General features: G+C 47.0%; 1 protein-coding gene across 11 annotated transcripts in view; it reads left to right on the top strand.

Moving 5' to 3' along the window:
* Positions 1-26518, top strand: part of MAPKAP1 (mitogen-activated protein kinase associated protein 1) — a 250193-nt gene extending 223675 nt beyond the window's left edge. For 10 of the 11 annotated variants that reach the window (XM_021068873.1, XM_021068876.1, XM_021068852.1 and 7 more), the window contains 2 exons: positions 19390-19487; positions 24907-26518. In XM_021068873.1, coding sequence (XP_020924532.1) covers positions 19390-19487; positions 24907-25032 — 224 coding nt within the window. In that variant the 3' untranslated portion in view covers positions 25033-26518. Of the gene's footprint in view, positions 1-35; positions 6118-19389; positions 19488-24906 lie in introns of those variants that run through there. The other variant, XM_021068882.1, reaches the window with a different exon arrangement.

The raw sequence follows: 27310 nt of genomic DNA, 5'->3' as shown, positions 1-27310 counted from the left end.
ATGCTCTTTTTTTTTTTTTTTTTGATGATTTCCAGTATCTTCATCAAATTAATTCATTGACTTAATCTAAAAAGTTCATCTTCAAGACCATCATCAGACCACAGAATTAATCTACAGGGCTTCTTCTTCTGCTTCTTCTTTTTTAAAGGATTAATGGTAACCCTTTTTATCTTTTATGTCTGTTGAACCTTAGAAAAAAGTTATTTTAACAGCACTAAAGAAATGAAAGTCACTATATTTCATAAGTTTAGCCTGTGATTTTTATCAGCATAGTGATGTATGTTTGTAGCTGAGTTTACATCAAAAATTATTCTTGGGGCCTTCTTGAATGAATTATGGCAAAGAGAGAGAGTCTAGAAGTAGATAAGGTTTTTGATTTCTGCAATATATTTCCTTTTTCATGTTTTTATCTCTCAACACAAGTGTCTTGCCGAAGACTGGAACGTGTGACCAACTGGAATAATTTAGTTGTGAAAACAGAGCAGATGTGTTATTAAACAGCCTTCTTTACAAAAAGGCATTAAGTGTTGGGAGGATAATGAAGTTGTCCCCAGTCTTACTGGAAACATGTTTGTCAGAATTTTGAACAGAAATGGTCTTTAAAACCTTCAAATATGGCCAGTTTGCAGTGTTTATTGAGAAAGCTGCTGTCAAACCATTAATTTGGTCGTCATAAGGAACACAACTCAAGTTTAATTGATGCCATATCCAAAAAGTATGTGAATAGCTGACTTGGCAAGGGGACCGAGCATTAGAGTGCCTGCAGTGAAACACATAATTACATATATTGTGGAATCAGAAAGACCCAGACTCTGAAGCCATGCTCCATAAATAGCAGTTCTCTGGCTCTCTTTCCTGCCCCTAACTTCTCCCTCTTAGGCCATGTTCTCATAGGGAAGATTTATGGCTCTGTCCCTGTGAGTGTTTAAGGACCTGGAACTTAATGACTAAATAGATACATGCCTTCAAAAAATTGTGCCTATAAATATGGACTCTTTACAAAAATTGAGAAAAATCAGTGTATCAAAAACCCTGAGAAATTAAGAATAAATTCTGCCTTTCTAGATTTAGGGGGGGAAAAAAAAAAAAGCTGTGTGCTTCCATTATTATTCAAATCAGTGATTTCTCAGTCTGATTTTGCTGCTCCTTTAGGATCTCTTTTGCTGTTTTGAAGGATGTCACAAACCTCTGGCAGATGAATTAATTCTGATTCATTTTAACTGAACAAAGATGTATACGGCACATAGGAAAGGAAAATGTTTCCATATCAGAAACTACCATGATTAAATTGTCTCCGAGATAATCCTCCATCCTTATCCGGGTCTCGATGCAGGCTGTAAATGCAGCGGGGTGCTCTTGTGAGTGCCCGCCTCAAATTCCGACACTGAAACAAAAGCAAGGGACCTTTCTGTGAAATTAGCACCCATCGGGGTCTCTCAGGCTGTATTTAAATAAAGCACCAGACTCAACCATGCCAGGTCTGGTTTTATCATAAGAAGGTTGTGAAGGTTTAGAGTCTTTAAAGGAAGCAGCCTGTCATTAAGAAATCAGATTTAAACCTTAATAAAGTAGCTGTCGTCTTTATAGCTGAAAAGAGCTCTGTATCTCAATTAAGTATAGATAATATAAAATCTTAAGGAAGCAACATAATAGAGGTAACCTGATTACGTTCTCTTGCAATAGTGTAATTTAAAGGAAATCGGATTCTGTCGATGCAGGTTATGTTGGTAGGGCATATTGTTTGTTTGGTGTTTGGGTCCAAAAACACTGTTTGAATACAGGGCAGGAACTCTGGGAGGGTGGCTAACCCCTGCAAGAGACTGTTAAGCCCTCGTGAATAGAACCTGCTGTATATTTGAGATGAGATTCGGTTAAGGTTACGCGTCAAATGAGCTGGGCCTATTGGTGACCACCCCCCCCACACACACACACTTAAATGAATCTTTCTTTTCATAAGTACTTGACAAGATCTGTAAAGTAGTGTATTTAATTTACTAATTAAATTAAAGCTGCTGAATAATGATTTGTCCACATTGATTTAGCTTAAATAGAAAAGATCAGCATCGTTGTGATCTTCAGCATCCTTAATGGCCGAGCCAGTTAGACACAAAGGCCTCTTGTGTTTCGTAGGTCAGAAGTACATAGGTAAGCCCAGGCTGTAATTGAATTGCCTGCACTGCACCCTGCAGTCGCAGATTTCCTTTGCCTCCCCGTTCCATTGTTGCACTGGGGCTTAAGAGAATGTTAACGCGGTAATAGGCACAGGGCCTTCCCCATTATACGTCTTGCTATCGAGCGGTTCTGCATGACTAGTTAAAGAAGATGGCAAGAAGATTAATGAAAGCAAGGCTAATACAGAAGGGGGTACTTTTGCAAGACTTCTACCGAGGAGATATTAGAGCTGAACCAGAGCTTGGCTTTTTCTTTATCCCGTGACCTTTGAACCTGCCTCACTGTTGAGAGCTGCCAGGGAAGTCGACATTTTGATTGATGTTGGTACACGAGTCAGTCTTTCCCATTGAATTCCACATCTGCCCGAAAATAGCTTTTCCAGCAGAATTCATACTGGCTAGAAGTGATAGTCAAATTGATGGCTGAAATGCTTTTATGTAGTTTTCATTTAAACCTGAAGGTATTTGATGGTTTAATTCAATATCCCGTTTTCATAGATTATGAGCATTCACTTATGTGTTCTTAATGGGTTTATCAACTCCTGGTGAAAGACCAGTATTAAAGAGTATTCAAAGGTTTGCAAACAGAGCTCCAAGGAGGCTTTACGGGGAGTAAAAGCAGTCATCAAGCAAATCCTCCTCCATCCTTAAAAAAGAAAGATCAGTCTGAGGGCCCAGGCAAACTGACCTCAGGGTTTTTAGAAATAAAGCGGAGTGTCTGTTTTTGGAAAGCTATCCAGCGGGACGTCTGAAACCTTGCCTCTGTACCCCACCTGAGCCCAGGCTTAGAGGCTCTCTTGATCCATCCAGATGCTGGGTCCCGGACCTTGACCTTGGGACACTTGCATCCATGTGAAAGAGATTGTTACCATCTACTTATAAGACAGTGCAGTGCAGACGCAAACCTCTTCATGTGGCCTCACTGATGCTGTTAGCTTGTTTGTGGACCTGCAGGCCTGTGTGTGTGTCTATCTGTCTGTCTGACTGTCTGACTGTCTGACTGTGCCTGTGTGTGCATCCACGCTCCTCCTCCCAACAAAGGAGAGTGGGGAGACTGGCAGAAGGACTCAGGTTTTGTTACTAAAATTGACTTGGGACATTGAGCCCATACATTGAGTCCTCTGACCACTTGATCTCTCTTCTCCCTACTTGACAGGAGTAGTTCCGGCAGAGAAAACACACACACACACACACACACACACACGCATTGTTGAGACAGTTATCCCAGTTCCTAAAGGAAGAGGTACCCAGGACTTTGTCCTGTTCTTTAGCCACTTGTGAGGATGTGTGAAAGGGAAACGAGGGTGAGCATCTAGCTACCATCGGGTGAAAGCCACACCCTGCGGTGGCGGGTGGTGACGTCCACGGCCACGCTGAAGCACTGGACGGCCCAGTAAGGAAGGCGCTGGCATTTGTACTCACATCCTCAGGCTCTCGTGGATTCCCAGGAGGTCCAGGCGCTTCAGACATCAGGTGGGCAAGCTGTGTTGTGTTTTTATTCTCTGACAAGGACTTATTTTGTAAGTTCCAGATCAAATACGGTAAGTACTGCTCAATTACAGAACACAGCAGACTCTCGCGTATTAAATGCCCCAGTTATTGAATTGCCTTTTCATAAGGGTACTCTGGAGCACAATCAGGAGCAGGCAGTGCCTCGTCCTTTTAACAGATATGTTTCCTAGCCCTATTAAAAGGGGTCTTCATCTATCCTGTCAAAGGGAGTCTGCTGGGGTTTTTTAGTTTAATTACACTATCCAATTAAAACTCCTTGCCGCATTTGGATGCGCCTCTCCTTGGGCCTGAGTGGATATGACATTTACAAGGCTCGCCTTTCAAGCAGACAATAGTGTGATTGATGAGGTGCACGTTCAGTGAAGGAGGCGAGTGCCTGTGGAAGTGCTGCTTAGTGCATTTTGATTTATTCATCATCTTCTTCCAAAACAAGGGAGCTGCCTGGGAGATGGGTTTAGGCAACCAGGGGGACCACCTGAGTTCTTCCAAGTGTGTGGGAGGGAGAGACCTGGACCGTATCTCAGGCTATAGGTGGAAAAACACCGTAAGCCTGGGGCCAGCTTGCATCTTTTAATGCCAGAGTGCATTCTTGGGTTCTCTGACCCAGTTTGGATTCCAGTAACCTCAAGCTGTGATCTTCTGTTAAATAGGCCATCACTGTGTTGCAGGGAACAGTTGTTAGGGCCGGATGACATTGGCCAGACCTCTGAGAACTCAGCCTGTGGTGTGGGAGGCAGCACCACGTGTGTCCCATTGACTGACCTGGTCATTATTAACTGACACCTGACATTTGCACTGGCCATGCCCATGTATGCTCCCAACTACATCCTCCAGAAGTCTAGCAGCTTCTGTCCAGGGGCTTCAGCCAGTGCTCAGTGGCTCTTTTCTCACTCTGCCTGGCCTTATTCAGCATTTAAAAGTTGCTTCTAGAATTTGGAATCAGCCAAGAGCAAGTGTGGCTCTTCAGCAAAGAGACACAGAGGCACGTTGGAGAACGTCTCAAAGTTGTAGTGAAAAGGAAAACCCAGTGTCTTTGTTTTTAACATACTACCCTGTGTATCCTCAGCATGTGATAGATGGGACCAGCACGCTTGTCTGTAGTTCCTGGAAAAGAGGTGTGTAGTACAGTGTGTGGTCTCTGGAAGGGTCAACACTCTTTGAATTTAGGAGGCAGCTGATTCTACTCTGAGCCCTAGACAGATGATAAGAACAACACACCTCCCATGCTTCTTCTTATCAGGTACTGCAGTCGCTCATAGGGGCCTTGGGGCTGTTCGCTAACTATTAACATGTAAGAATGTGTTTGTGAAGAAAATTGGCTGGTACTGAGATATTCAGTGGGTTTTCTTACATTCTCTGTAAATTTTCTTCATTTTGCTTTGACTTACAAGAGAGTTTCTTTGTGTTAATTGGAATATTGATAGCTGTTAGAGTAGAAAACATTTTGTGGGTACCAACCCTTTTTCCTCCAGAATTCTTTTTACTTTAAAGTTTTCATTTAATTCTTGCCTCGGGCCTTATAGACCCATAACAAAATAGATATGTCGGTATAATGGAAACTTTGCATATACATTTACGTTTGCCTAGATTTTGATTACCATCTCCTCAGATTCTTTTTTTTCCTCTTGATTTTAACATCAGAAGCGATCCTAATTGAGAAGAGGGTAAGGGCAGGGATTGTTTCCTGCTGAAGAAATCTGTGTGAAAGATTTCTCAGCTGGATAAATGATGGAAAAATCTGTTTCCCTTGCCTCCTGCCAAGCTCCAAACTGTGTTTTCATAATAAATAAATGGAGTGCTTAGATTTTAAGTTATTCTTATAGACATGGAAAAAGTAAACCATTCTTTCATTAAAATCAAAATATGTATTGCTTACAAGACTCCCATAAGCAACTTCCAAGATAAGTTAACTGCTACCAGATTAGCCCTTCTATCATAAATGATGGGAAAACTGCACAAAATATAAGAAACTGTTTGCAGACATTGGAAAAACAGGCAGTACAGGACTCTGAGCCCTCAGAGAAGGGAAACAAAGGAGGTGAGACCTCCTATCACTTCCGCCTTCTTCCAGGGTTTCCCAAGGAAAATATAGCAGTCTCACCGAGCTGGGGGACACAGATCAGAGTTGCAGGAACTGAAATTCAGCAGATGAGATCTGCAAAGTTAAGTATGGGGAGGTGTGACCTATACCGAGAAAGAGCTCTAGAAAGAGCCCTTCTCATCTGTTGTATACTCAGCTAGGCATGCCTGTGGTGAATTTCATCAGAAGTCTGGTCAAAGAACAGCTACTGGGGAGCTATGAACTAGAGTTCTGGCCAGTCAGAGTGGAGAATCCAGAGCATTTAATAGTGACTCTAGAAAGGCCACATTTGGAGTACCCATCGTGGCACAGCAGAAACAAATCTGACTAGGAACCATGAGGTTGTGGGTTCGATCCCTGGCCTCACTCAGCGGGTCAAGGATCCGGCATTGCCATGAGCTGTGGTGTAGGTCACAGACGCATCTCAGATCTGGCGTTGCTGTGGCTCTGGCTAGGCCGGGGGCTACAGCTCCAATTAGACCCCTAGTCTGGGAACCTCCATATGCCACAGGTGCGGCCCTAAAAAGACAAAAGAAAAAGCCGTATTTTAGGAGTAAGGCTAAACTAGCCCTAGATTAAAGACTGCTTTAATTGTTGCTTAATAAAAGTTTTGAAAGGATCAGACTGATCCACACGTAAGTTAACTGACTGCCAGAACAAAGCCAAATATTCTCTAAAGGATGATGACAAAATGCACATATCGCACTGCTTTTGTAGTGTCCAGCTTTCAAACGAAAATTATGAGACATGAAAAGAAGCAGGAGAAACATGTCCCACAACCCAGAGAAAAATTAGCCAATAGAAGCAGAGTCAGAAATGGCAGGAGTAGCGTTCCCATTGTGGCTCAGTGGTTTATGAACCTGACTAGTATCCATGAGGATGCAGGTTCAATCCCTGGCCTCGCTCAGTGGGTAAAGGATCCAGTGTCGCCGTGAGCTGTGGCGTAGGTCGCAGATGTGGCTCAGATCTGGTGTTGTGGCTGTGGTGTAGGCCAGCAGCTGCAGCTCCAATTCAACCCCTAGCCTGGGAACTTCCAAATGCCATAAATTTGGCCCTAAAAAGCAAAGAAAGGGAGAGAAAAGAGGAAGGGAGGGAGGGAGGAAGAAAAGGAAATGGCAGGGATGATAGAAATAGCAGATAAGTACCTAAAAATCCTTACTGTAAATATGTTCAAAGACTTAAAGAAAAATAAGAATTCAAAAATAAAACAGAAACTTTCAAAAGAACCAAATGAAAATTTAAAATCTGAGAAGTGCAATATCTAAATCAAAAATTTCACTGATGGGAGTATATCAAGAAGATTGGGGAAAAGGTCAGTGCATTAGTTATCTATTGCCATGTAACAGATTGTCCCCAAACTTGACGGCTTAAAACAACAATCACATCAGTGTTCCCTAATGGCACAGTGGGTTAAGGATCCAGTGTTGTCATGCAGAAGCTCCAGTCACTGCTGTGGTATAGGTTCAACCCTGGCCTGGCAAATTTCATACGCCTTGAGACCAGCAAAAACAAATAATCATAACATTTATTATCTCACCATTTCATGCACCAGGAATCTAGCACAGCTTAGCTGAGTCCTCTAGCACAGGGTCTTTCACCAGGCTACAATCAAGCTGTCAGCCAGCATCATAATCATCTCAAGGTTCCATAGGGGCAGGATCTGCTTCCAAGCTCACTGAACAGTTACTCGAAGAGTTCATTTCTTTGTGCATACCATCAGTTCCTTGCCATGTGGGCCTCTCCACAGGGAAGCTCACAAAATGGCAGCTGGCTTCATCAAAATAACCAGGAGAGCAAAGTACTAAAGAGTCACAGTCTTTTATAACCTCATCTCAGAGATACATCCCAACCCTTTACTCATCTCAAAAATGCATCCCAACACTTTTTTTTTTTTTTGTCTTTTTTGTCTTAGGGCCACACCCACAACATATGGAGGTTCTCAGGTCTAATCGGAGCTGTTGCTGCCAGCCTACACCAGAGCCACAGCAATGCTAGATCCGAGCCACATCTGTGACCTACACCACAGCTCACCACAATGCCAGATCCTTAACCCACGGAGCGAGGCCAGGGATCAAACCTACAACCTCATGGTTCCTAGTTGGGTTTGTTTCCACTGCACCACGGCAGGAACTCTGCATCCCAACACGTTACTCATCAAAAGTAAGTCACCAGGTCTAGCCCACAAATAAGACAAGGAGATTACCCTAGGCTGTGAAAACCAAGAAATGGGATCATTGAGAGCCATTTCATAATCTGCCTGTTACAATCAGTGAACCTCAAGACAGGGCAGTAGAAACTATTCAGACTGAAGCACAGAGAATTAAAAATGGATGAAAAGAACAAAGCCTGTGGAATAACAACAAGTGTTCTAACATATATGTAATTGGAGTCTCAAGGATGTGGAGAAAACTGTTCCAGATTTGATTAAAAATATCAGTCTGCCAATCTTGGAAGTCCAGAGAAGGCCAAACGGAATAAATACAGAGAAAACCACATCAAGGCATATCATAATCAAATTGCAGAAAACTAGTGATAAAGAGAAAAATCTTATAAGCAGCCAGAGAAACCAAGATAAGAATTATTGCTGGAGTTTCCTAGTGGCTCAGCAGGTTAAGGATCTAGTGTTGTCACTCCTGTGGCTCTGGTTACAAACTGTGGCACAGATCTGATCCCTGGCCCAGGAACTTCTGCATGCTGAGGGTGCAGCCAAAAAACAACAATAGGAGTTCCCATTGTGGCTTAGCAGTTAGCGAACCTGACTAGCATCCATGAGGATGTGGCCTCAGTGGGTTAAGGTTCCAGTGTTGCCGTGAGCTGTGGTGTAGGTTGCAGACGTGGTTCGGATCCCGAGTTGCTGTTGCTGTGGTGTAGGCTGGCAGCTACAGCTCTGATTGGACTCCTACCCTGGGAGCCTCCATATGCTGCAGGTGTGGCCCTAAAAGACAAAAAGACCAAAAACAAAAAAAAAAAAAAAACAAACAAAACAACAACAAAAGAATTATTGCTGACTTCTCCCCAGAAATAATGCGATCTGGAAGACAATGGAGTGATATCTCTTGCTAAAAGAAAATGCTGTCAATCTAGAATTCTGTAATCAGCAAGAATATCCTTCGGAAGTGAAAGTAAAGTGAAGACCTTACTACACATTCGAAAGATGAAGGAATTCTTTACCATTAAACCTTCACTGCATCAAATACTGATGGCTGGGGGCGGGGGGGAAGTACCAGATAGAAACCCAGATCTACACAAAGAAATCAAGAGTACTCAAGATGTCACCATTGGCAGCCATATAGAATGAACAAAGAAAAAAGGAAGTAAGCAAGACCACTATGGCTCATGGACTCAATACAGCCTGTCATCAGTTTTTTCGCTTGGCCTGTGCGCTAGAATAGGTTTGTTTGTTTGTTTTGCTTTTTAGGGCCACACCTTCAGCATATGGAGGTTCCCAGGCTAGGAGTCAGATCAGAGCTACAGCTGCCAGCCTACACCACAGCCACAGCAACTCGGGATCCGAGCCATGTCTGCAGCCTACACCACAACTGACGGCAATGCCAAGTGCTTAACTCACTGAGCGAGGCCAGGGATCAAACCCACAGCCTCATGGTTCCTAGTCAGATTCTTTTCCGCTGCACCACGACGGGAATTCCTAGAATAGTTTTTAATAGGTAAGTATTTGCAGGTGACTTGATGATATGGAACATTAATTTTTGAACTCCATTTAAGCAAAGTTATTTCCCCTTCCCACCAAAAACAAAGACAAAAAACACAAAAAAACCTCTGTCCTTCTCAGGAGAAGCCTATACTACTCCCCAAAGATATACTTCATTATTGTATTTTGAATTTTGTCAGTTAAAACATGCGGAGATTTTCTCCCATCAAATAAATGTCTACAAAATATCCTTAATTTTGCCACTTGGCCTCCAAAGTCTAAAATACTTACCATCTGGAAAAGCTTGCTTATCTTAAAGAGTGGAAGTAAAAAGCCAGAGAGAATCTGCCATGTGCCAGGCAGTGTCCCAAGTGCTGTATATGTACCACTTAATTCTCGCAACAATCCTATGATGTGTGTACACATTTATCATAGGAGTCTTACTTAATCTTAGCAACAACTGTGTGAGATAGATATTATTCCCACTTTATAAAAGAAGAAACTACGGTTCAAAGAAGTTATATAACTTGTCTAAAGTTACATATAAATGGTAACAGAGGCTTTTAGTCTTCCCTCGGCCACTGACACAAAGCCACGGTGTTTAAACTTCTGGGTTTCAGGGGTGGAAGTATATCCCTGGCTTCAACTCAGCCTATGAAATCTTATTCCCTAACAAATTTCAACCATGCTTGGTTATCTGGTTTCTCTTAATAAAGGATATTAAATGCAGAAAAAGAGAAGTGGGAGAAGGAATTATACTACTTAATAATAAAGACGGTGGAAAGTGAAAACTGACAAGAGTTGACCAAAAATGAAACAAAACAAACAAAAAAACCTGTTAAAAAGCAGTCCAAGGAGTTCCCTTGTGGCACAGTGGGTTAAAGATCCAGCATTGTCACTGCAGCTGCTTGGATCACAGCTATGGTGCGAGTTCAGTCCCTGGTCTGGGAATTTCCACATGTCGCCAGTGTGGCCAGATAAATAAATAAATTTTTAAAAAAGCAATCCAAGAACTCAATAAGCACAGTCGTATGCCAGCATGAAACTATTTTGTGGTGAGGTATAGAGCTTTTTGCAGCCCTGAGGAAATCATAATATTCACCTTATTTATTGATAATACAGTATTTATTTTCCTTATACTCTAATACAGGAGGAAATTTTGTAATATAGAAGTTTATGCTTAGAATGGAAAAGGTCTGTTTGCACAAAGATTATCTTAGCTCTCTGCTCCAAGGATTGGATAGCTGAAGTAATCTAATTTAACCTCCCAAGAGAACTTGCAAACTCAAGCTTGTTGCCACTGAGGACAGAGTTTCTAGATTTAAAAAATTGTTGCTTGCTTATCTACCCTTCCAAAAGCTAAAGAATAAAACTCAATGAATACTTGGTTATTGGAGTTCCCGCTATGACCCAGTGGGTTAATGATCCAGCTTGTCTCTGTGGAGGCACCGGTTTGATCCCCAGCTGGGCCTGCTGGGTTAAGGTTCTGGCATTGCTGCAGCTGAGACATAGGTCGCAGCTCTGACTTGGATTTGATCCCTGGCCCAGGAACTTCTATATGCCATGGGTATGGCCGAGAAAGAAAAAATAAAGCAAAAAAACTAGGTTACTGGAGTTCCATTGGGGCTCAGCCAGTTAAGAATCCGACTAGTGTCCGTGAGGATACACGTTCAATCCCTGGCCTTGCTTAGTGGGTTAAGGATCCAGCATTGCCGTGAGCTGTGCTGTAAGTCGCAGACATGCCTCAGATCCCATGTTGCTGTGGCTGTGGTGTATAGGTCAGCAGTTACAGCTCCAGTTTGGCCCCCTAGCCTGGGAACTTAGGTATGCTGCAGATGGGGCCCTAAAAAGCAAAAAAAAAACAAACAAAAAAAAAACTTGGTTACCGAGATGCCCTATGATACTTTGTTAAAACAAATTCCACATGAATTGAAGCATCAAAAGACCCCATAAATATTGCTCCTAGTTCATTTTCTGAAATACACAAAAAAGTACATCTGCATATGGGAGTAGAATACTTGTCTTTCAAGGAAAAGCTTTTGTATAATCATGGGAATTCCAAGCAGAACTAACCATTTATTTTATGGACACCATTTTTACCTGAAAAAATAACAGATGAACTATAGTTATTTAAGCCTAACTGTTTAGCATTCATTTTCTTGAAAATAAAGGAAGCAAGCCAGTCACTTTAAGGAAAATAAGTTAGTATTACATGCCAATGATGAAATTCAAGCTTTCAGATGAAAATTTGAATCTTGAAAAATTTGTATCCATCGCTATGAGCTTAGCTTCTCATTGCTTAAAGACTTTTCTAAAGAGATCAGTGGTGATATTAATGAATACTTTTTATATTGTATAATGAAATGTGTTAACATTTGGAAGACCTGCATAACTTAGTGAACCAGTATTTTTCAGACCACTGCATGATGTTAAAATCATACAAGAGTAAAAGATTCATTCAAAGTGCAAGAGAGACCAAAGGATTTTAACAGAACATGAACAGTTTATTCATGTGGTTTTAGATTCCACATTGCCGCTAATCTTTAAAAAGATACCATTTGTCAAGTTTGTATAATACCAAAGAATATTTGCAAAGAAGAGGAGTTCCCATCTTGGCTCAGTGGTTAACGAATCCGACTAGGAACCATAAGGTTGCGGGTTCGATCCCTGGCCTTGCTCAGTGGGTTAAGGACCCAGCGTTGCTCTGAGCTGTGGTGTAGGTTGCAGATGTGGCTCGGATCCCACATTGCTATGGCTCTGGCGTAGGCCGGTGGCTACAGCTCCGGTTTGACCCCTAGTCTGGGAACCTCCATATGCTGCGGTAGTGGCCCAAGAAATGGCAAAAAGATCAAAAAAAAAAAAAAAAAGGTTGACTTTTCTTCATATACTTCAACCAAAATAACTTCAACAGATCAAATGTAGAAGCAGAGAGTATAATCTGGCTGTGTTCTGTTAAAAAATAAATCACAATATTTAAAAAATATAATGCCAGGCTTCTTATTAAACCTTTATCATTTGAGGAAATATAAAGGTTTTGCCAAAATAACTTCAACAGATCAAATGTAGAAGCAGAGAGTATAATCTGGCTGTGTTCTGTTAAAAAATAAATCACAATATTTAAAAAATATAATGCCAGGCTTCTTATTAAACCTTTATCATTTGAGGAAATATAAAGGTTTTGCCATTTTTAAATGCATTGATTATGTTAACTTGTAATAAGTTTATTCTTTTTAAAGAATCAGGTTTTAAATTTCTGTTTTGATTTTTTTTTTTTTTTTTTTTGCTTTTTTAGGGCTGCATTTGCAGCGTATGGAAGTTCCCAGGCTAGGGGTCCAATCAGACCTATAGCTCCCAGCCTACACCGCAGCCACAGCAACGCTATGGGATCCAAGCCCCATCTTCAACTTATACCACATATCCCAGTAATGCTGGATCCTAACCCACTGAGCAAGGCCAAGGATCAAACCCGTGTCCTCATGGGTACTAGTCGGGTTTGTTACTGCTGAGACATGACAGCAACACCTCAGTTTCAATTTCTAATATAATAGATATTGATATAATCCACATAAACACAAGCTTTAGGGGCGTCTCAGTAACATTGGCGTGTAAGGGAATTCTGAGACCAAAAAGCTTGAGAACTGCTGGTCTAGGGTCTTGAAAATCATCTAAGACGCTTGGACTCTATGCTAAGAACAATAGGAAAAGAAACTCAGTAGAGTTTTAAGTAGGGGAGTGATATAACCAGATGTGTGTTATAAAAGGATGCCCTCTGTCGGTAGACGTTTGGATCTGAAGAGAGCATGACCAAAAGTAGGAAAACCAGGAAGAGGCAGCAGGTGGCCAGGACCTGGGTGAGGGCTGTGGCCGCAGGATGGGAATGGATGGGAGAAGACTGTGTATGTGTGAGAACTATTTAGGGGGCCAAAAAATTTGGAGCTTGGTGAATAGTGAGGGTATTCGTCTTTCTCTTTCTAACTTACTTCACTTAGTATGAGAGTCTCTAGTTCCATCCACGTTGCTGCAGATGGCATTATTTTGTTCTTTTTTATGGCTGAGTAGTATTCCATTGTGTATACATACCATATCTTCTTAATCCATTCATCCATTGATGGACATTTAGGTTGTTTCCATGTCTTGGCTTTTGTGAATAGTGCTGCAGTGAACATATGGGTGCATGTGTCTTTTTCAAGGAATGTTATGTCTGGATATATGCCCAAGAGTGGGATTCCTGAGTCATATGGTAATTCTTTTTTTTTTTTTTTAAAGGTCATTTTATTTTATTTATTTATTTATTTATTTATTTTTTGTCTTTTTGCTATTTCTTTGGGCCGCTCCCATGGCATATGGGGGTTCCCAGGCTAGGGGTCGAATCGGAGCTGTAGCCATTGGCCTACACCAGAGCCACAGCAACGCGGGATCCGAGCCGCGTCTGCCACCTATACCACAGCTCACAGCAACGCCGGATCGTTAACCCACTGAGCAAGGGCAGGGACCGAACCCGCAACCTCATGGTTCCTAGTCGGATTCGTTAACCACTGCGCCACAACGGGAACTCCGTAATTCTTTATTGAGTTTTCTGAGGCACCTCCATACTGTTTTCCATAGTAGTTGTACCAATTTCGTATATTTTGTAATTTTTACTTGAAAAGGAAATCAAACAAAGTCAAGTTTGTTTTTGGCTTTTCTGGCAAGTGGTGACACCTAGGGAGTTTTAGACTGCGGGCTGCAGGCTTAGTTTGGAATGTCAGCTCTGGCCAGTCACTGCCAACCAGTCAGTGCCAGCGGGTCATTTAGAAGGCAGCCTCCTTTCAAACAGCAATCTCTGTTCCATTTGGAGTGGAATTCTGGGAACACTTCTGTAGCAGGAGTATGTAAGCTGCTGGCCCTCTTTGCTTAAGCTGACCCATCTTGCGGTAATAGCAGCTTTTTCAGAATGGCCACTCCCATCCGTTGACCAGAGGAACCTGTTTTTTCAGCACAGCCTCTTGTTTTAAGTTAAAACTCTTAATGCAGATGATAAATTATAGCACAAAAGCTCAAACATCTCCCTTCTGACATCTGTGCAGTTAATTGGTTTCTGCTCAGCGTTACATTCCATCTTCTCTGTTTTACTTTGAAAAACAGTACATAAATGTAAATACATTTTTACGTATCCAGATTTCCATTTCAATATTCAGAAGCAGATGTGTAGTTCCAGTGCCCTGAGCAAATCTGGCTATGTGGCCAGTGCTTAGATGCTGCATTTTATATCCCATTATATTGCATTCTTCCTACAGCTCTCAAAACAAATCTGCCCAAAGAAGGCCAATTAAAAACAAAATCTTCAAAATAATGAGGATTTTACCTTCAAATATCAGTTCTGTCACGTTGTAGGAATGACGACCACCACCCTCTTGAGCCCCAACTGTATCCAGGCACCACGTGAGATGCCTGACGGTTGCTCTCCTCCTGAGCAAACCCGGGCTCCTGGAGGGACAGTGCCTCCCAGGGTCCCACCACTGGAACACACAGAACTGGATCATTCCAGGTCTCCAACTCCAGTGCTCACATTTTTCTCCTCTGTATCCCAGGCTTTTGTTATGCCTCAACTTCCAAACAGAATTTTAATAACCCAAGCAAAATACTTTGAGTTTTCTTTTAAATCACGGTGCTATGCAGGCATACCTCAGAGATATTGCAGGTTCAATTCCAGACCACCACAATAAAGTGAGTCATACAAATTTTTTCATTTCCCAATGCGTGTAAAAGTCAAATTTACACTGTGGTCTGTTTAATGTGTAGTGATATTGTCTTTTAAAAATTTTACACACCTTATTTTAAAATGCCTTTTAAAAAATTTAGAAAGGGAGTTCCCTTGTGGTGCAATGGGTTAAGGACCTGTCATTGTCATGGCAGTGGTTCGGATCGCTGCTATGGCACAGGTTCAGTCCCTGGCCTGGGAATTTCCACATCTTAAAAAAAAAAAAAAAAAAATTTAAAATACTTTATTGCTAAAAAAAAAAAAATGCTATCCATCATCTGACAGCACAAGGTTGCCACAAACCTTCAATTTGTTTACCAAAAAATGCGTTATCTGCAAACCACAATAAAGGAAGGCACAGCAGAACAAGGTGTGCCTGGGTAATTTCTCAGCTGGCATCTTTACAAAGACCGTTTACCCCTGTGGCTGCTCCCCCCTTCCCTGTGAAAGCTGCAGGTGTTCTTTGAGTTTTCAGGGGTAGCCTGCGGCGCCTCTGATTCCCTCTAACAGTCCAGACAGACCCCTCTTCCTCCTTTACCTGAGGTGGGCCTAGAGGTGCCCGAGGCTGATGACAGACTTGTCATTTTGTGTTCTTACTCTGCTCAGTCGGGATTGGAACGCCACTGATTCCTTCTTCCTGGACACCTCGGGTGGAAATTTACCAAGAAGCATAAACTACTCATGCTTATTGATAGATTCATTTCCAGCAAGAGGTCGATTAACTTGTTACACTTTAATATATGGGTTTTGGATGGGGTGAAGTGATCCAAGTGTGAATTCTGCGTATTAACTACTGTAAAAGGTGGCCCAGGTCCCACGCCGTACCTCTCTCCCTGTCTTCCTCAGAGCCGAGCGCACTCCGACCCGGGTGACAGTGGAGCTGGTCCCCCTGCCTCCAGGCCCAGGGGAGCGGAGGGAACGCCCAGAGCACAGGGTGGCCGTTTCCTTCACTGCCCAGAGTACGGCCCGCCCCAGGCCCCGCCAGCTGGCGAATCCGGTGTCCCCCGCCCTTTAGCCTACGCCGGGTCACGTCCCCTCCTGCCCGTTCACTGTTCATGAACCCATCTGCTCGGAGCTCCAGGTCGGAGGCCTGTGGCCTCTTGCCCTGGGTGTGTCCTCGCTCTGTCCTCACCCTTTTGCACCGCGTGTCCCCAGCTGACCCCTCCCCCGGCAGGCCTCCTCATCCAAGCATCGGCTTCCCCAGGCAACTCGCTCCGCTGGCCCTCCCGCCCCCTGGCCAGCCACCTCCCCGGGGTCTCCACGGCCTCTCCCTGCAGTGACCTTCCTCTTAACGCTCATCACACTTGCCTCTCAGTGTTTGTGGTGTTGATTCCTCTGGCCCTGAGCCTGCGCTCCTGGCAGGACCTGAATGAGTCAAACTGGTCATCCCGCAAAATGGGTCCCCTGGAGCAGCGGGGACGTCCTCACAGCAAACACTCTCAGAGGGCATTGTCCCCGTGGCTCCAGCAGGGGTGACAGCATGGCTTCGGGTGTTAGCCTGGGCTCTGGGTTAGCTAGAGTTCCTCCCACGGAGCAGGAAGGCGCTGTCTGCTGGGCTGCCCCACCGCACCTTAACCCCGTTGGTAAGCGCTCTCGTAGTTGCAGAGGGGCCGCTTGTTTAAATTCTCATGCAAGCGCCCCAGATAATGTTCTCCGTGTCCGCCTCTCTCGGTGCTGCGAATGCTTTCACTGGAAAGGACAGATATATCAGCGGCTTCAGAGAGGTGCCCAGGGGTGAAGCGCTATCATTCCTGCTTGGGGACTCTGGGACGTGCTGGGGACAGGCTAGGCACACCCACAGCAAAATTCACGAGATGCTGTGTTTGTAGTTGCCTGACCCAAATATGCAGCCATTCAGGAGACTTGACTTGGGGGTTTTGTTTTTGTCACGTGACTGTTGTGCAGCTGAACCCCAGGCCTCCCCTCCGTGAACCCACAGTTGATAGGCCCCACAGGCGGTGCAGTCCAGGGGGACGGTGTGGAGGCTGCCTTCCAGAGGCCCCCAGGTCCATGCAAACTCATGTCACATGTGCCATGTGTAGATTTGGCTCTTCCCAGAGAGCGCAGGACGGGTTTTTAACGGTGTCTCAGTTATTCAAGCGAAACGTACTCTAGTGTCTTGAGGTTTGGGTTTGGTTGTGTCAGTGATAAGCGGGAGCAGGTGGTGTAGACAGTCCATGAGATCGCTTTTCAGAGTGGTCAGTGAACCCCGAAGCTTCGGGTCTCCAGGCCTCCCTAAGACCTTCTGGTCCTTTTTAGCCGCAGGCACCGGTGTCTGTGTCTGTCATGGCCAGGTGTCAGCAGTAAAGCCTCCTGGAGGGGGTGCCTCTGTTTGTCCTTCACAGCCCTGTGACCTTCATAGATGGCTCTGCTTGGTCACAGCGTGGCTGACAGAGATGCCTGCATTGTTCTTCCACGCAGCGACGTCACCAGCCAGGCTCCGACGTTCCGAGATGGGCCTGTGGAGATGGCGGGGCCTCACACACGCACACACAGGCTCATCCATCCACTCACACCAGACCCACTTCTCAGAAACAGGTAATTCATGTATTCACAGAACAATGAGCTTTCAGCTGAGAATTCTAACATTTTAGTACCACAATTTAGAATCAGGCTAAATTTGTCAAGTGACCGAAAGGGAGGTTTTTTCAGAAATTATTAGCTAATTTTTTCAGTATAGAATTTATGGTCACAACGAGTATATCATAATGATGTTTCCAGGATAAAATACCAGCAGCTCAACTTTTCTGGCCACAAACGTGCAGCATATATCAGTTTATTTTTGGAGATCTGAAGAATTAGCTACTGTAAATAAAGTTTCCAAGAAGATTTCTCCGGGAAAGAGGTGAACTTACAGTAAGATGGGTGATATATTATTAATTAATAGCTATGACCAGCCACTGCTTCAATTAAAAGGACAAAGGATTCGAAGGCCTAGTAGAAAGACTATGCTGAATTTTACTCTTGCAAGCACTGGGTCTGCCGAGCAGACCAGGGAGGGTTGTTTCCGAGGCCTCTGGTTAGACACGTCACCGCAGTGCCTTGGCCAGGGCACGTCTGCTGGTGCTCTGACTACGTGTCTCTCCGGAGCCGTGCTCCTTCGGTTGCTAGTAACAAAGCAACTTCTTCATAGCTTAAGGGGAAAGCAGACTTTCTTGGAGGGCCACTCTCAGTCCAGAACCCACTGACAGCATGTGCCGCAGGGCCCGGCAGAGCCTCACGTGGGACTGAGACAGGCGTCACCTGCGTCTCTGCTCGAAGGAGGGAATCTGGTTGGCGTGTCTGGCCCAGAGGTGGGCACAGAGAGGCAGACACGGCTGCAGGTGACACGATACAGTGAGTGGGTTTCTTTGCCGAGCCAAGTGCTGCGTGGGAGGCCACAGGCGAAGGGTGCTGAGAAATGAAGCACCCAGCTCCGGCGGATCTTTTTGGGACAGGTTAATGAGAAAGGACATCCCAGGCACGGGCTGGCAGGTGCATGCAGTGCCCTGGGCTGGCCTGTGGCATCTGAGGGTAGTGAAGCGAGAGAGGATAGACCTGGAAGCAGACCCAGAACGTATACAGTAGGAAAGGGTGTGGAAGAACTCGGCCTGGGGAGGCTCTGTGTGTTCAGAGGCTCTGAGCCCCTGATTTGGGAAGAGCCGGCTTTCCACGGCCATCCGCCCATTCTCCCAGGTCTTCTCTTTGGGAAGAGCCGGCTTTCCACCCCTGTCCACCCGTTCTTCCAGGACAGAAATGTCCAGAGGCCTCGGACCTCAGGAGCAGCGTCCACAAAGGAGCACAAGCCCAGGGCGCCCCTCCCAGCAGGGGCCAGGGCTTTGGAGAACCTTGTGATAGCCTTACTGTCAGCCTCTCTTTCCTGTCGCTCTTTATTTGGCTTTAAGCACAGTTATTTTATTTTTGGAGTAATAATTTGGAGTTAATTGGCCTTCTACCTTAAAAACTACCACCTCTTCCATGTAATTACTATGTAGACATAGTTCTGTAAAGCCTTCCTACCGTGGCGTTGCCCTGAGCACACTCCAGGGTGAGACGGGGCCTGATCCTTCTTTTGCTGTCTCCCCAACACCCCCACACACACATTCCGCCCCCCAACAGCCTGGGATAAGAAGACGACAACTCGTGGGAAGAGTAGTTGCCGGGCTGCCTCCACTTGCTCTCGCTGGACCTGGAATGATGAGGGGAGAGGACGTGGACCCTCCCCAAGGTAACCCGCCTTCTCTCTGTCTCCCTCCAGGTCACGCGATATTTAAACTCACGTATCTAAGCAATCACGACTACAAACACCTCTACTTTGAATCCGACGCTGCTACCGTCAATGAAATCGTGCTCAAGGTGAGTGCTCTTCTCAGCCCAGGCACGAGGTGTACAGGGCGGCTCTGCCTGGGCCCAGGTCTCGGGCCGCCCCCCACCCCTCCGCCCCCCCAGCCCTGGACCAGTTTTGCAGAGTAACTGTGCTGCCCACCTGGGCCACACCGCCAGTCAGCTGCTCTGCACCTGCTTCAGCCAGAGCAGGACCCCAAAAAGCTTGGCTCTTCCTGTTTTTATTCATCCTTGTCACGTACCGTGTATTTCCCTCCACCCACACTCCGGAGTTCCTGGAGGTTCCCGGAAGAGACTCTGAGGAAATTATTGTTCTTTTTTGATGACATCTTAAAGGAATCACAATAATGTGGCAACCTGATCTAGACACACGCAGCTCGATGCTAGAATTGTATGTTACCCTCTCGAGCAGCACTCCCTTCTGTGTGCCCGGCTCGTCCTGAGAATCTTGCCGTGACAGACCCAGTCCCTGCCCCAGAGAGCTTTTCCTCTGTCAGAGGAGACAGGCAATAGGGAGATGAGAGTGCGGGACGCAGCCACAGGGTGCTGTGTGGCTGTCTAAAGGGTAACCCGACTTGGAGTTCCCGTCGTGGCTCAGTGGTCAGCGAATCTGACTAGGAAACATGGGGTTGCGGGTTGGATCCCTGGCCTTGCTCAGTGGGTTGGGGATCTGGCATTGCCTTGGGCTGTGGGGTGGGTTGCGGACGTGGCTTGGATCCCTCGTGGCTGTGGCTCTGGTGTAAGCTGGCAGCTACAGCTCCTATTCGACCCCTAGCCTGGGAACGTCCGTATGCCATGGGAGCAGCCCAAGAAATGGCAAAAAAAAAAAAAAAAAAAAAAAAGGGTAACCCAACTTGATACCAGGGATGGGGAGGCAGGGTGAGCTGAGCCCTGAAGGATGGGCGGAAAAGCACACATTTTAAGACGAGGAGAAAGAAAAAGCATTCCAGACAGCGAGCAGCCCGTGCCGGGCAGAGAGGCAGGACGAGCCTGGTCTGGCTGGGAGGCTGACCCCAAGCCCGTGTGGCTGGGCCAGGGGGTTTGGAGGGGCCTAGCCCCACAGTCGGGCTGAGCGAAGCTCCCCTGGGGTCTCACTGGTTCAGAAAGTCTAAGGTAGGACTCAAGATATGTGACTCCAAGAAGCCCCCCAGGCTCTGCCCAGGAGGCCGGTCTGCACCGCACTCCGAACAGCCCTGGACTAGGGGTTTTCAGACTCTTACAGTGAGAAGCCTTTCTCCAAGCCAGATCTTATGTGGAACAACCAGGCAGAGAAACTAGAACTGCCTCGGCAGCACATGGCTTAGAGCCAGAGGGGCTCCCCAACCCCTGGTTGTGTGCCTCTGACCAGTCACGTCACCTCCCTGGGCCTCAGTTTCTCCTCCTGTAAAATGGGGGTCGTAGTAGCTACCCTGCCCCACTGCACAGAAGGGCTGCTCGAGCACATATTAAATAAGTGAACCCACCTAAGTGACTGTTCATTCTTAAGAGTGGCGTCATTGGATTTCCCGTCATGGCTCAGTGGTTAACAGATCTGACTAGGAACCATGAGGTTGTGGGTTCGATCCCTGGCCTCGCTCAGTGGGTTAAGGATCCCACGTTGCTGTGGCTGTGGTGTAGGCCAGTGGCTACAGCTCCCATTCAACCCCTAGCCTGGAAGCCTCCATATGCCGTGGGTACAGCCCTAGAAAAAGCAAAAAGACCGGAAAAAAAAAAAAAAAGTCATCATCAGGCAGTAGTAAACAAGTACTAAGATAAACTGAGGGTCAGAAAGTGCAAGACCTGGGCCAGGCACTTGACACACTCATCCCAAGGAATCTTCACATCTCTGTGAAGTGGGGGTAGAAGATGGTTCCTGTTTCCTAGATGAAGTCAGGCTCAGGAAAAAAGAACTTCGCCAGAATTGTGCGTGGCAGAACCAGAACTTGACCCCGGGTTTGGCAGATTCTAGAACTGGTGCTCCTGACGCCCCAGGTGTACGCAGCCATAGGAGTTGAATGGGAGATTTCAGTGAAATGGAATCGTTTTACAGAAACATTTTGAGGCAAAGTCCTTGTGGCTGCAGAAGATTTTCAAAAGTAGTAGATGAGAATGAAACGGATAAAGCTGTTTGCTAGGAGGGCGGTTTAGAGCCGAGACAGAGAAGCATGACCAGTTAGATGGAAAGCAGAGGGTTCATGGACCACCCCAGCTCAGAGCCCCTCGGAACAGGCAGGTGGGCAGTGCCCACCTGGAGTGCTCGAAAGCAGCGAGCTAAGGGTTACTTGCCAGAGCCTCCCCAGACACACTGGGAGCTTGCGCTGCACTTGGGGGCTAGGTAGAGAAATATTCCATTACCCGTCAGGGGCTGGCCTTTTTTTTTTTTATAGCCAGCATTAAAATATTCAAGACTTGAGAAGGATTCTAGTAAAATTATAATCCTGTGTTTGACATCAAAATAATTTTCACAACAGCAGATTGATGACAGAAACACAGGTTTATGACTTCAGTACGAGACGGTGGAAGAACAAGTACAGAGAAATCATTTTCCAGGACCAGAGCCTCCCTCGAATCAGATGCTTTTCTGTACCATCCCCGAGGCCTATCACCTTCCCTAAAATGTCTGTTTTCACATGAAAATGCTTGTAGAAATATTGCGTCATGCACGAGACACCTGGAGAGTCACAGCCTGATTTACTTAGAGAGCTAATGATTGGGGTCCTGATGGAAGATTAAATTTCACTTCTCCTACCTCTGACTTTTATAGCAGTTTACATACTTAGCCTTATCTGCCATTCCGTCCCCAGTGTCTCTGTGGGCTTTGCACCAACACCGAGGGACTGAGGCCCCGTTTGGGAGAAACGTTTTCATCAGAGCTTCTTCTCCCATCAGTCCTAGACGCAAGTACCACATGTGGTGGTTCTAGAATTCAGGAGTTTCACATAAAATAGGAGCTTTAGACTGAAACTGACGGGAGGAAATGAGGAGTAGAGGCTGATGTCAGAGAAAGTATTACAGACAGGCGACTCTCCATCAAGTCTTTATGTCGTCACGTTGTTCCCTGTGGGACCCATTTATTGAGCACCAGCTGTATACAGACGTGTCATGTCCCTTACCTCATTTCATCTTCACAACTGCCCCGCAGCAAACATTATTATCCCCACTTTATAGATGAAGAGCTAGAGGCCCAAGGCCACTGAGCACATAGAGGCGGAGCCTCAGCTTGAACCCAGCTGAGAAGTAGCAGACCTACCCCCCCACACCGAGAGGGGATTGAGCTAAGCCATGTGTGGTCCCTAATTCTGCAAGCTTTGAGATGAATCTCAGAGGAATCATTGGTCTCTTCAAATTGGGTTCTTCTCGTGATCGAGTGATGGAGGCTGTGACTTTATTGACCATGAAAACTCCCTATATTTTTATGCCTTAAGCTGTAAAATGCATTGAAAGTGAAACACTCTATAGTGCATAAAATTGTGCAAGTTTTAAGCCACAGCATATTAACCAGCTAATGGCAGACCAAAGGGCGTTTTTATCTTTTGATTATTACATTAATCTTCCATTAAAATTATCTATGTGATTATCACAAAGCACTGAAGATAATAAATTTGGGAAATAGTTGGTCTGTTAAGGATCGTTTTAAAATGCTTTTGTCAAGTCACATGTGCCAAAAACGCCCAGAAAACAGGAGGTTGGCTGAGTGTGCAAACAGTCTAATCCAAAGATTGCTCTTATTAAGAATGCTACAACCTCTTCTTTCCATGCGTTGTCTGGAGTGTCCCAACCCGTCACCGGGGCCTGCAGGCCTCATGATTTATTGCTCTCAGCTGGCAACTTGGCGAGGCAGTGGCCGAGCGTGGCAGGCCTTCTGTACTCACACCCCAACCAGCCTGCGATGCCTGCTGCTGGTGACTATCAGAGCAGAAAGTTTGGAGGGGACGCCGTGGTGGAGCCGTGGCCGCACAGGAGGCGAGCCATCCGCGCCAGCTCCTCCGAGCCCCGTTAGTTGCTTCTCCATCAGCAGAGGCCCTTCCTCCCCCCCGGGCACAGGGCACGTGGCCTTCAGAGTAGAATCAGCAGTCAGGTTTCTAGTCTTAACTTTTAGGTGTTTGAGGTTGAAGAGAAATGGTGTTTGTTCCCAGAAAGCCCGAACCGGGGGCAGTGGGAGGAGTGGAGCTGGGGGGTGGCGGTCACTCGGGAGGCTGGAGGCCAGCACCGGCTGGTCTGGGTTCAGCCCAGACTCTTACTAGCTTCGCGACCTTGGGTAAGTGACAGTACCCTCCCGGGCCTCGGTTTTGTCCTGGGGCAGAGGGGCTAACCGCGGCAGCCAGCCCCGAGGCCGTTGTGAGGGTTAAGCAAGCTCGTCCTTGAAAAGCGCTCCAAGCACCGCAGCTGCCACCGCTGCCCAGCCAGGGGCTCACCCTTGCCCAGGCCTGGTCGCGCAGCGGCCCGGTGGCCTTCCCCGCCTCCCCCGGAAGGAGCTGCTGCGCGGCCACGCACACCCTTCACCGTGTGCCTTTGCGGGCCCTCCCTGCCCCCCGGACGCCCCAGACCCCCATTTCTCTCCCAGAACCCAGCGCATTCGTCCCTCCACAAGCTTCCGGCCCCCCCCTCCAGGGGTTACTGGCCCGGTTCCTCTCTGCTCCTTCCTTCTCTCTGGTCGCACTTGTCGTTCTAGGGGCTGGGCCTTGATTTTCCCTCTGCCCCTTGACCCAGGCGTGGGGCGAGGCGCAGGCCAGGCAGGTGCTCCCTGCCAAAGGGGACAGCTGTGTGTGCCGCCACCACCCAGAGTGTGGGGGTCTGAAAAGACCCCAGGAGACCCCGGAGGGAGCAGCTCCGGGCAGACCTGGGAGGCAGCCCGGCTGTGCACCCTGCCCCCCTGCACAGGGCTCGCGTCTTTTCCGGCTTTGACCCTGAGCCCTCGGTGATCCTGGGCAGCTCGGTCCTCTTCTCCAAGCCTCGCTTTCCGTCCTGTCCAATGAGCCACAGCTACGGGGGTGCTTGTGAGCCTTAAAGGACCTCAGCGGGAAGCTCTGTACCTGCTGGTGGGAGGCTGAACATAGAGTCTTGTTTGAGTTTGTCTGCACCCCTGCAATGTCCTCGTCTTTCAGCCGAGAGGAGGCGGCCTCAGGGAGTTCACGTGCGAGCTCACAGCGCACAGGCAGGCCCCCAGAGCACAGGCTTCGGAGGCAGCACTTGGCGACGAGGACACGGGCTCTGCAATCCAAAAGGCTCCACGCTGACTGCAGGCCATGCAGCCCTTGCCTTCTCCAGGCCTGCTCCCCGTGGTGAGATGGGCTCCAGTCCCAGCCTGCCAGCCGCTGTGACAACTGGACTCCACCACCAGGAGTGCCCCTGGCCTGAGGGCGCCCAGCCCAGGTCCGGGCCCTTCCCCCGCTTGTCCTGGGCAGGCAGAGAGTGGCTGGCAAGTGACTGACTGTGTCCTCTTGCCTTCTAGGTTAACTACATCCTGGAATCACGAGCAAGCACTGCCCGGGCTGACTATTTTGCTCAAAAACAAAGAAAACTGAACAGACGTACGAGCTTCAGCTTCCAGAAGGAAAAGAAATCAGGGCAACAGTGACACTGGCCTCCAGCTTCAATCTGTGGCTCTAGCTCTGAGCCTGCCTGCCAGGACCAGGTGGCCTCGGAGCCCACCCTGTGTCCTGCCGGCCTCAGGGGAGGCCACTCCCAGGGTCACGAGGACAAGGCTGGTGGGCTTTGGGGGAAGGGGGGGCACCCCCTAGAATGGAGCTGGGGACATTTCCACGGGACCGAAGCCTGAGTGTCATGGCTTTGATTAGCAGTGCCCAGGGGCCGGACGACCAGGAGGAGCTGCACGCTGTCCAGCCATCCTGACTGCCCGAGGCGCTGCCCGAGGCTGTACATAGCCATGCCCAGACTTTTCCTTGCAACTTGATCAAATTTCTTAAACAAAGAACAAAAATGTACATGTCTTTCTTTTTTTTTTTCTTCTTCCTCTTAATAAACTCTTTATCATGGTTGCTATGATGGACCATTCTTTGGGGCAGAGGATTGATTATGTTATTCTCTTTAAAATCTGCTCCCATATTGAACAGGCAGATTGGAAAAGCTATGGCTCGATTTTTCAGAAGAAATGTTTAGGGTTTAGTCAATAGTTTTAACTATGCCATTTGTTTAAATGAGTGCATTGCTTTGAGGGTAGCATCTTACTAAAGTCAGGAAGGGGACCTAAGGATGCATGTGTGTCCAAGGCTGTGCCATTTTCCCCTTCAGAAGCCTTCTCCCGCAACCCCCCAAGCTGGTCCCATTTCAGAGATGCAGGACGGCATGTAAATTGCGGGGCACAGGGACTCGGGGCTCACGCTGGCTCCCAGCCGGAAGTGGTCTCTCCTGTTTCTTAAGCAAGCCTAGGTTTCTGCTGACAGCTGGACCCACGTGTGGATTTTCCATGGACCCGGAGGAGTCTGCTGTGCTGTCTGGGAAGGGCTCGGCTCCCCTTCTCCCTCTCCTCCCGGTGCCTGCCCCCCGGCCGAGCAGGCTGGCGGCCGCTGCTTTCACTGCATCGGGGAGATGCGAGCAGAGACTGCAGGTGGGGGTCCAGCTCCCAGAAGATGGGGGTTAAGGGATCGGGTGTGGCTGACACCGTCCCTCTAGCCACACCAGATGCCTCTGCCATCCCCGCCAGACTCTCCAGGGTCCCTCCCAGGGTGATGGCCAGGGTTGAGGACCCAAGGTTTCACCAAGGACCTGCATTTCAAAGTTGTAAATTCGTTGTACAGGAAGCCATGTGGCTGAAACAGCCTCTCAAGGTCAAGGGTCTCTGCCCAGGGGCTTCCTAACGAATCCCTCTTTCATTCTGATCTTTGTTCAGCCAACAGAAGCACCCTTTTCTAATGTCTTCCATTCTTATCCACCCCAGAAACAAAACAAAATATTATTTGTAGCTTACTCTCTGTATTTGAATTTTTAGCAATTTTATATTTAGATATCTTTGGAAAATGTAAATGACTAATTTGGTCATTAAATCTTGTGACATATTCAATATTAAAATATTACAATAAAAGTCATAAATACCTTCTTTTGCACATTGCTTTGCAGTCTCAAAGTCTTGGGTACATGATGCTGAAGTGGGCGCCACTGCAAATCCCTCTGGGTGGTGATGTTTGCTGACAGTGATGTGGTACCGAGCGTTTCTGAAATGCACCTGGGCCTCCTTTAACACGGAGCAAGACAGGGTGCCCCTCGTCACTTAAGGGTGACCTTGGAATCATCACCTCCTTCAATTATAAATCAACGCCGTTCTCATAGTGTGAAATACAGCCCACGTGCCATTTACGTAAAACACATACTTGAAAGAATATGGTTTAAGGGGACCACGAACCACTGCCCAGGTCGACCAGATATCAAGACTTTAAATTCCGTTTTCCCTCGGCCCCTCTCACACCCATACCTGGATTTTAAGGTAAGGCTGTGAGCATCTCTCACCTGGCTCCAGGGTGGCCCTCGTCGGTGTGATGCTGACTCACCTGTCTGGGAAGCCTGACAGGCCCGAGCAGTGGTCTCTGGAGCCTTGGCCGCTGCATTGCCCCATCATTTGAGAGCCTTCTGTGCACGGGCCTGGGTCACCCCGCAGCCTGCCTCCTGTCACCACCTGCATTCCCACGGTGAGCACTCAGGGCGTGGGAGGGTCTCACCTTCCTTCCCAGAGTGACTGACATGGCAGCCGTGCCTGTAACCTCTGGGCTGTGCCCTGCCCCCTTGGGGTCCTCGTTTCGTCAACGAAGGTGCTGGAGTCAATGATCCCTGCAGACCCTTCTAGAGAGAGAGGGTCTTGAACACCTCAGCCGCAGTGAGCCCGAACTTCCTTCCAGTGGTTT

The sequence above is a fragment of the Sus scrofa genome, chromosome 1, assembly GCF_000003025.6.
Source record: "Sus scrofa isolate TJ Tabasco breed Duroc chromosome 1, Sscrofa11.1, whole genome shotgun sequence".
Taxonomy (NCBI): Eukaryota; Metazoa; Chordata; class Mammalia; order Artiodactyla; family Suidae; genus Sus; species Sus scrofa.
This window is presented reverse-complemented; position numbering and strand designations above follow the sequence as displayed.